An 11,087-nucleotide genomic window follows, 5' to 3' on the forward strand; every position below is an offset into this window, starting at 1 on the left:
TTCTCAACATGTGGTACGCGGAAGGTGATCAAGTGGTACGCGAACAGCTTTAATTTATTGCAACAATTAACTTTTGAGTTGGCCAAAATATGCTGACCACGCTTTATCTTCCATACTGTACCGCTGAACGGCCTTTATGAATGTTTCCCCGGGCATCAATTCCCTTGCTTATTTCCGTAACCAGCAATAATCAGTAAACATTGCTTTGTTTTTGTAGTTTTGTGTGTTATTTGTCAGTTTTTAGTTGCGTTTCAAAAAAAATTGTGAATGTAATATCTTAATTGTCATTATGTCTTCAAAGGAACATTAATTTAGTTGTTGTAATCAAAAATGAGTCTCACAAATGGTGCGATAGACTAATTTAAACTAAGCTATCAGTGCCTGTAAGCGGCACATGGTTGATTGATTTTAATAAAAATGAGGGTTTTCAAACACATAAACCAGCTTATAAGCGCCAACACATCAAAACAATCTCAAAATGAGTATAAAATTTTTCGCAATATAAAGTATAGGAAGAATTTTTCTGGGGTCAAGGGTCGGAGAAACGTCCTATGGGCCAGTCCAGTCTTTAAAAATCGCCCTCGCCTGCTATTGTCCACGAACGAATCGAGGTGGGCATGTTTTCGTCCGTCTTGCGAATTAGGTCACTGAGGATGTAGTGCCACATTATAAAATACTCCCATAGCGCGTGTCTTGTGCCATTGTTCCACGCGCCAAAAAGGGGGGCTTTTTCAGTGGTACACGGCCAGAGTAAAAAACAGTAAAGTGGTACACGGTCAGTAAAAGGTTAGGAACCCCTGCTGTAGATGAACGACTTGAAGTTAAAAGTATACAATTATGAGGCATCGTGGTTGGCATCGAAAATTCGCCGATAACTTTGTTCATAGACGAGTCTCCTCTGCAATGTACTTACTTTGTATACTACTCTGTATCTCTGTTTTACTAGTCATTAATTTGAAATCTTAAGCTATGAATTTTATTAGACTATCTGTATTATTAATTATTTTATGTTCAATGCTGATGTACTTCATATTCTACCTGTTCATATCAAATCACAACATCGGTGCCAGAAAGACTCAGGACCGTGACATTGAAGCAGGTAATGCAAGTTCACGTTTATTGTGATTTATGGACAATAAAAATGGCTAATATCAGAGAAAATTTTTGTGAAGATGACAAAAGTAAAAGTTTCCCCGAAAGGCTGATTATAGGAAAAAAATCTACGAAGATTATAAATACTACAACTGTAAATTATACATAATTTCAAACTAGTTTGAGTTTAGCTTGTAGAAATCTGGGTTTTTATAAAAGAGGACATTGAAACATAGTGGCTAGTTTTTTACGTATAAACATCCCTGTATCTTGTCTGTGGGAAATTTGAGACTTCCTGCAGCACTACTTCATGACAACAAAAGACTACAGATTTACATTGTGAAAAAGAAAAAAGTTACAGATCGAACTTGAAAATCTGCAAAGTAACTTACTATACGTTATCTAATCATGTGTTAGGCTGGGTTGTCCAAGAAATGGCGCAGTTTACTTGATGAGGGTGGCTTGTATTACATATATACTACTTTCTTCAAACTCCTAACTTTAATTTATTCCATAAACAGGAATTACCATAGATGATCGTCTTCATATACGAATAGCTGAATGGAATCATTATTTAAAACTTTCGCAGAGTACGGTATGATATGAAGCAGTTTTTAGCAATATACGATATATGCAGGCATATTGTTAGTATATATACCGGTATATTATTATTTTTACACACTAATGTTATAACTTTGGCGTTCTAAAATGCGTAATATGGCTAAAATAATATTGGTTTCAAGTTCTAATAGTCTTATTAGTTTAACAAGCAACAAAATCCTGAATTTGTACAACACATGGTACATATGTGTGTTGATTCTGATTTTTATATCCTCTATGTAGAAGAAAACAAAACGACTGCCGAACATCATTGGAATAGGAGTCAAGAAATGTGGAACAGAAGCTATGATAACATTTATTCGACAACATCCATTTATTAAAACGCCCAATTACAAAGAGACGTTTTTCTTTAACGAAAAATATGATAAAGGACTGGATTATTACAAGTAAGCCTTGAAATATTTTATTCCTACAATCAGTTATTTTTTCCTGTGCAATATTTTACTTCAGATGATGAAGAACTTATTATGAAGTAGACAGAGTCGTTGTGAAACTAAGAATGTAAATTACTTTGATAATTGAAAATTTCAATTTTTGGGTCAAATATGCGCTCCCGTCATTAATAATGGTGACCTGACTCCGGAACAACTCAACTGTGGTTTCTCTGCTTTATAGTTCTAACATTGACATACTTGCATATTCGACAGACGGGCCCTCTATATCAAGTTATGTTTCAGGCCTGAGCGCGTGTTTGATTTAGTTTTTTAGTATTATCATCGGATAAAGAAAACTATTATGAGCATATATTTTGATCTATTAAAGTGTGAGTTTTGTTTGCAGAAGCCAAATGCCAGAAGTTACAGATGGTGAATTGATCATGGAGAAAACACCACCGTATTTTAATTCTCCTCCGGAATCACTCCCAGAAATAATCAATAAGGATGTTCCAAATGCCAAATTGATATTAGTACTGTGCGATCCAGTAAAAAGAAGTTACTCAGATTTTATTCACGAGGTAACGTTTGCAAATCAGTACGGGGATATCTGGTCTCTTTTGTTTATGGCATTATTTATCTGAATATTTATTGCAATCTAACTGTATATAGATATGATAACTGCGTTGTAATTACTACAAGAATATTATTTTATCAAAGTTTTCTCAAACCATGATTAAATTGGCTTTCCCCGTAAATATAATGCTCTGATGCAAATTCCACAAAAATAAAAGATGGAGAGCGATAAGCACAACATTTTTTGTTACCACAGAAACGCCAATAAAGTATCAGTTGTCAAGGGTCTATGAGCACTGAATTCTAATCTGCACCGACTGTGTGAATAGCATATTTCAAGTTTGTTTTTCAAGTTACCATTGAACCCAACCTTACGTACCCCCTTCAACTAGACAGAGCGTGTTATCATTATACCTGAACAACTGTGACAAGTGCAAGTGTAGAAAATATATGATCTCAATTCGTCTGGAATGATGAACTAAACATAGTCATCAAATCGTTCAGCCCTAGACCACTGGTTCTCAACCTAGGCCACATGAATATTTCCCCAAATCTATTGAACACCACCAGAGTTTTTGAAACTCAGTTTCATTTGTGTCGTTATAGTTAAATTCGGATCGGAGTAGCAATAAATGATGCTTCTGTTGTTTGCTACAAAGTAGTTATTTTCATTCAGAAACTCTGAAATTCATCATACAACGTTTACTATATTGTACATTTTCTTACAGAAGGCAATTCCTTTGTTTTGCAGAAAATAAAACCTCCCAATTTATCAACGGTGACTCAATACAATTCATTTGATGATTATTTGGATGTATACATCGACAGAGTGAAGACATCTTTAGACAAAAATAACAATATAACTTTAAAAAACGTCATGTCAAGTAACAAAAATGATTATGCAACAACTCTTTTAACAACGGGACTATATTCAATTCATCTTCCTCGGTGGATAAATACATTCAATTCATCTAATTTGCTCATTTTGAACGGAGAAAAAATGATTGAGGATCCAGGACATCAGGTTTGTGCATGATGTATGCTGCTTATTTTTGTTTCACGAGCCCTCGGTGTTGCGTAAAGATGAGGTAAACACCACAGTTTGATTCAGTTCGTTTAATTTCAGTATAATTCGTTTACCAGACTCTGGGTCAGGACTTGTATTGGTGATCATTCAACCATGCGATGACCTCATATTCTTAAATGGTGTGATATCAAACTAAGAGAGAAGTGCGTACGCAGAATTTGGTCGAGGGCATATACAAAATTTATAGTTTCTGGCCGTATATTTTTATGTTTTTGTAGCTTTCAGATATTTCACAAAAAGGGAAAATCTAGCGTGACACAAAATTAGATTCGTAGAAACTCATTATGACGTAATAAGGAATTTTATGTAAAATGTGTTGTGCTGTCATGAATAAATTTCTAAACTATGCACGTACTTTAATATGAGGTCCAAACGTAGTTACTAATTCTTGTATAATTTTAAATTTGAAAATTAGTAATAATAAAGCAAGTTTTTTTATCAAGACAATAACAATCTTCAAAACATCTAATTACCTAAACTCTTTGACCCGGATTGTAGGTTTATTTATATATTAGAAAACATTGAAGTATCAAACTTAATAATAGTCAATTGATTTGTAAAGGTAGGCCGAATGCAAGATTTCCTCGGAATACCAAGGCTTCTACAACCAGGAGATTTTGTTCGCAATTCACGGAACGGCCTATATTGTATTCGACCATGGTGGAATGGTTACGACTTTAAAGCGGAATTCAACAATTCTCCAGATTGGGAGAAAAATTTGATATGTTTGTCAGAAACAAAGAAAGGCAGAACCAGACATAAAAATGGAAGAGTAAATGCAACGAAAAAGCATATTATTGAATTGAAAAACCTTTATCGATCTTATAACAAGGAACTTTATAAGATGTTGGAGATTAATTTTGAATGGCTATGAATTGTAGTTGCCAGTTTTTACTTTAACTAGCACTGTTAAACACTGCCACTGTAACTGGCTTTCGTAGAAATATAAGGTACTTCTCGTCATTCTAAGCCTATGGTTTAATCAAGCATTGCAAATTTCCTTCTATAAAGGAAGCTTTGGCATTCTGTTACCTTATTGTTTAAGTCTAAACCTACTTTGACAATAAATAAATTATTTCATCGACACAATTTTTATCTCATTTTCAATAATGATTTTTGTTGGCGAGAGTTATATTTTCTATTATTTATGTTGTTTTGTATAGTTGTTAAAAACGGTGGAATTTCAGATCTTTTATAATTCTGAGCAAACCATGTAAAAGATGTGCTGTATCGCTATTCCTCACTTGAAGCTCAACATTTTAGTCTATCAGAAAGCAGTAGGTTCAGGACAATAAATTTGTTTCAGTAAATACGTCAAGATAAACAATATGAAAAACTATTAGATCAAAGTTAGTATTTTACATACAAATATAATTCTAAAAGTAGGAATTACACTGGCATTGCTGCACGAGGAGCTTCTATATTTGTGTAATGACCGGAATATTTCTGATTTGGCATAGGCTTGCGATTTTGGACGTGACATTTGCACCCGAGCTGTCTTACCTGTGAGGCCAACAAAACTAGTCCAACACGCTTACTAACAGACTTGTCTTAATCAGTGAATTCAGCGTTCCTTAGGCAAAAAAAATTATCGCTGTAGAATCTGACACTTTGGTTTAAAATGCAACTCTCGGAAAACCTTTTAAAATAAATATCGGTCCTGACGTCAATTTGTATTTTGCAACCACTGAAATAGTCAATATATGATATTTCGAAATGATATAAATACAATTGATATGCAATTAATAAAGTTTAGAATTTAAGCCACCTGTTGTTGTCGCAATAGTCAAATAGATACATATTTACTGTGCCTTCAAAACATTCTTCGGACCTCCAAAAGTATGTGCAACAAGATGGCGCACAACCTGAACATAGTAGTTGCACCAGGTTAGGGTTCAGGTTGTGCGCCATCTTGATGCACATACTTCGGGAACGACCATTCTTACATATTTATCTTCAAAAACAGCATGAGAACAATAAACACATTGTTTATGTACAATTTCTTTGTTTCAAATTATCGACTTTATTTAATCTCGACCAAGCAAGGCTCATCATTAGTTCATAATTAAATCAACTATATACATATTTACTGTGCCTTCAAAACATTATAGATACAGCATGAGAACAATGACCACATAGTTTACGTAGAATTTCTTTGTTTCAGGTTATCGACTTTCAGTTTTCAAAAACAATTGTATTGTAAATCAAGCTCTAGTTCATAGGCGCGCGAATACAACTAAGTATCCTCGGTTGCATGTGGGAAATGTTCGAATTTAAAATCGCAAACCTGGGAAGCTAACACAACTATAATTTCAGGCTCAGGGAAACAAGACACTTGATACATTATGTTGCTTTTATTTAGAATAACTTATTGAAATTTGAATTAAAAATCCATAGCTAACTCTAAATAGTAATGAAGTTGGGCAATAGTATTGCTTCTTAAAAATGTTCATTGTGAACCTGATAATTATTTCAATCAAGAATACGTTACTTTGAATCGCGGGAACATTGATGAAATTGGGGAGGATTGGGGAAATGAAAATGTTTCGGAGAAAATTAAACAGTATTTTAAAGGACCTCAACTGGAATCAATTCTATATCCATACAAGTAGAGCGGTTCTGATACATTGCTTACTGTAGAATCCAACTTTCTGGTTAAGTTTCAAGTATCAGAATATGAAGTCGAGGAAAACAAAGAACTGAGCTTAAGATTACTTAGTATCGGGCGAAATTGTCATTTGTGTTTGACCCATATCAAGAATCCTGAATTAGCATTCAAATCAGATAGAACAGACATAAATGCTCTGGGTATCATGGAAAACATTGAATTTTTGAAAAGTTCATCTACAAGCGGACACAAACCTGTGATTGTACGACTGGAAAATGTTCAAGTTCATTGGGATTCAACATTCTATTCGGGAGGCTCGTTCATATGCTTGAAACCGGTTAACGTAGGCGATTTTCTTTGTATTCGCCAAGATATTTCTGAATGCGAAAGTAGACCACCGTATGTTTGGGTATCCCATGCAATAGTCAGGGAAGTTGCAAATAAAAAAGTTTTGTTCTCAGTGTGCACTTTGTCACAAAATAACAGATTTTGTGGAACCGGGCGCTTTTCAGTGGAAATTATACAAATTCCAAAGTGTCTTCAATCTGAAAGCGGAATTGAACAGTCCAAAAGCAACTGAAATGTATTATATATTTCCGAGATGCGTTAGATTTTAATTTCATTCAGTCAACTTCAACATTTACGAACTGCGAAACTGAAAAAAAAAATTCATATCTATCATTTCCATACGTAAAAACATGTATTCGCTTCAATATGTTATTTTATTACTGTATATATATATATATTTCATTTACATAATAACAAACCGTAGAAAAGTTGTTCAAAAAATTAGTAATAAATTCAACTATAACAAATTTCGCCTATAAAATAAGGTGCATGCAAATAAAATACAATTCCTTTATTGCATGTATATATATATGCATTATGTATTTTCGTGTAGCCTGCATTGCAGTATATGGTTGTGGAGGATGTTTGGAACTAAAAATACTACTAATGTTGGAAAACTAGAACTATTGTGTCAAAATATTGAACCAATTTAACTGTAAAATATTATCAGACTTTGAGAAAGCAAAATATATCCCAAAACGAATGCAAACAAATGCATACGCATGTCATCAAAATGCCAACGAAAGGAACAAAAGAGCAATGCTCAAATACGTGGACACGAAAACTGAGACAAAATGCACCCAGAATTCTCCCAAAACCATATCCTTGACAAAGTTGGAAGTGTGGAACAGCTGCCGTAACGTAGGCAACCGCTTCTCGAACTTTTCGTGTTCTGGAGCCTGTGAAGAGGTTCACTATTATTTACGACGTCCCACAATTAATTTACGAAAATAAAATTATTTTATTTAATGACTAGGATGTATTTTCAGATTTAATGCCCTTATTGCTTCTTTGAACAGTTACAAAATTAGCCAAGTCAACATTTTAGAAAGTAAATGAATGGATTTCGGAACTCATCTGTTTCTCTCACAGTACCGGTTGTCCTCCTCGTCAAAAAAGCTCCTGACTTCGCCGCGCATTGAATTGGCAATCGCAGAACGATTCGCAAGTTATTCGACGACATCCTCACACAAAACGAATGGAGCATAAAAAAGCCTACAGAAAATACTGTAAAAGGCTTATAGACACAATCGATAGACATATACTTATAGACACAGACAATAACAATCGTTAACCATACTGCAGAGTTTGAAGCAATTGATCAAGTAGTCGAATATGAATGAAGGCTCTCGCCAGTCGAGTTTGGTGGGGCTCTAAACTGCACGTGATTATTTCTATTTTGATTCTCCAAAGTTCAAACGACGAGCCAATAATATCTTACGTTTATCCTATGGTGACGTCAAAAGAGCGCCGGGAAAAAGAGCTTTGCCTCATCTCGCACTCATGTTAGCTGCCACGGCCTGTCGCATCCGAATGTATCATATTGCAGTGTAATGGCTAGAATTAGAAGGTTCTTGAGTTTACTACTGGCTGTTTCAATATCTGCAACGACATACATAAGTATACTTAAATGGCAGCCAAATAAAAAAATTGTTTGGAATGGTAAGGAACGTAAACTACGATAAAATAAAAAATCTTAGTTCAGACTGTGTGGATTAACTATCAATCAGCCATCAATTATAAACTGTAAATATCGTGATGCTTTGCATCTGATGCTATATTTCCATTAATAATTTTATAAATCTTACCTCGGATACATTATTCCGATGTTTTACTGTTTAGAAATAATATGTTTAACTTAACGCTAGTCTATCTCCGGTAAGGTTAACTTGAAAGATTAGATTTATCAGATGATACTTTACCATCGATCTTTGAGCACGTAGGCACAACAGAATTTCTTCTCAATAAGAGAAGTAGTATATTATGATTACCAAGCCCATTAGGATGACTGTGTTTTGTGACTCAGAAAGATATCTGCACACATAGTTATCGCTTTTTGCTGATATACTAACTCGAATAACATAGGGTTTGTGCTCAATGTGTAAAATACATTACTGCTTTTCAAGGCTAGTGTTACCATTTCTTGTCTGCCGCGAACTCGTTGCCAAATTATTCGTATTTTTTCCATATTTTGTGATAGAATTGGAATTATTTTGACCTTTTGATGGAATAGCAATGCTGTTCTGATCAGAATCCAACTCGATTCCATCAATTTTGCCAGGGTGGTCCAAAGTTGTTGACTCCGAGACCTATGGCACACTAGCGAAATCCTGCTGCTCAAAAATACGATGTCATAAAGAGAAAGTTTCATTATAAAATTTATAAATAAAAAATAATTTAATTGCACTAAGCATTAAGCAAATGAGGTCTAATATTTCGTTAGGGTTAGGGTTTCCGTGGCGATTGATTAGAACTACCTCGCAAAGTGGGAACACACTTTTATGATATCGTATATTTTTATGTAGGATTTCGCTGACGTTACAGTGGCATTCCGAGGGCTACAAAATAATTTTTGCTTTTGTTTGCGGTTGGCAATAGTGTCAAAGCGAAAACCCTTGAAATTTGGAAATGCTCATATGATTGCAAAATGCCGTTTTACATTATATTTGCCATAATTACAGATTGATTGATTACCAAATGTGAGATACAAGAGAGTATATTACTCATTTTTTTACATATAGGAAGCATTTTGTGTAATGCTGTTTACGCTGGTAGCAAAAATCACCTGAATGAATTGTATTGTTAGGCCATAACAATAATATTTAGTTATCATATTAAATTATTATATTGTTAAAATATATTTCCAACCAAAAATATCGAAAGCCAGTGAACAATTCGGAGTAGCCAAGCACTTTTTTTAAATTCGTTAGTTGCGTCAGCCGATCGTGACACTAGTCAATTCAGTGACATTAGCGATGTAACAAGATGTCAAACTATCGAATGCATCTGCTGTCCAATGCAGTCGTCCATGCCATTTATACGATGTTGGTATTTTAGAATAGTAATGCTTTTATTTTTACGTAAGTACGAAAATACGTATCAAAAATTTATTATATTCGAACAGTTTACCTCACATTTTATGTTCGCAGATTGCAGTGGTATTTTAGCCTAATGATGCTTTTATTTTTTCGTAAATCGACACAGTCATGAGTTAGATTGAACAAAATTAAATCAATATACCGTACGGCATTTTGATTGCTGGTATAGGTCATGGACTTTTACGCAACAGAAAATCATTCCAATAAGAGTCATTACCTTTACCTATCATTATCAAAATTATTTGCCAAAAAGCGGGAAAAAGGATAAATTATTTTGGGGTATCTTACAAATTACGGCTTCACATAACTTTCAATTTTTCGACGCAATGGAACGAATGCGTAAATAAGAGAAATGTAAAGTGGCCATCATTCGAAAGTCTATTACGTTGATATTCGATTCGTTTTAGACAACCCTGCATCGACTTATTTTAGCCTCTGAAGATGAAACAAACGTTAATAAAGGTGGTCCGCGAAATAAAACTCTCCGTAAAAGTGGGCCGCGATAATTAGAAAATTATATTTTTAGTAAGCAATGCATTCAAAAGAACAGTGACGTAAACCGATGTTACCGAGAAAAAAGTTTAAAGTAGAAAAATAGTTTCACCTCATTATTCGAATGTCGAAAGCGATTTTATTATTGAAAAACAGCACTTTGTCCGTTTAAAAATTTCGCATAAATCAGTATAAAATGTTAACAAATAGGTAACGCTTGCATTGATATGATTTTAAATGCAAAGCGTCATAACAATTTTGGTATTTTTTGCTATTGAATCATAAATTTAGAAAAACTACAATCATTGTACCAAGATTTCCCTTTTTTTGAACCAAGACCAACTACATTTGAATCGAGGAAAAGGGAATGGGAACATTATTCAGATATGTCAAAAAATAAGGTCATTATTTTATATAGACAAATTAATTGATTGTGCTAGCCCAGTTTCCTAAATAATATTACTATTAGTGATGTCGTGACGCTTTGTGATTGTATATATCTTGTCGAACAATAAGACTGTTATCACAATTTTTCCATTTATCTGTTGTAATAGCTGTACGTTTCGTGATTACGTTGCCATCAACATATTTTTTGCCCCTACAAGCAGTTTTACTTTCCAATCTTCAATATCTCTCAACCTGGAAGCAATAAAATGTCGATCTCTATAAAGAGATTCAGTATTCATAAAATATTTCCAGAGAATTTCAAACTTTTTTTTCGGACATTTCCTGAATGAATATTCTTCCGCAATTTGTACTAAAGTTAAGGCTGGTGACTTGCATTCATAGTA

The 11,087-nt window shown here is 34.0% G+C and overlaps 1 protein-coding gene across 1 annotated transcript; it reads left to right on the top strand.

The window, feature by feature from the left end:
* Positions 1-288: 288 nt before the first annotated feature.
* On the top strand, positions 289-6,804 carry LOC120341631 (heparan sulfate glucosamine 3-O-sulfotransferase 6-like). Its single transcript, XM_078120313.1, has 6 exons — positions 289-1,099; positions 1,614-1,687; positions 1,936-2,099; positions 2,494-2,668; positions 3,415-3,687; positions 4,313-6,804. Exons 1-6 carry the CDS (start codon positions 970-972, stop codon positions 4,622-4,624), a joined length of 1,128 nt encoding a protein of 375 aa, XP_077976439.1. The 5' UTR covers positions 289-969; the 3' UTR covers positions 4,625-6,804.
* Positions 6,805-11,087: the final 4,283 nt, after the last annotated feature.

The sequence above is a fragment of the Styela clava genome, chromosome 14 (genome assembly GCF_964204865.1).
Source record: "Styela clava chromosome 14, kaStyClav1.hap1.2, whole genome shotgun sequence".
Taxonomy (NCBI): domain Eukaryota; kingdom Metazoa; phylum Chordata; class Ascidiacea; order Stolidobranchia; family Styelidae; genus Styela; species Styela clava.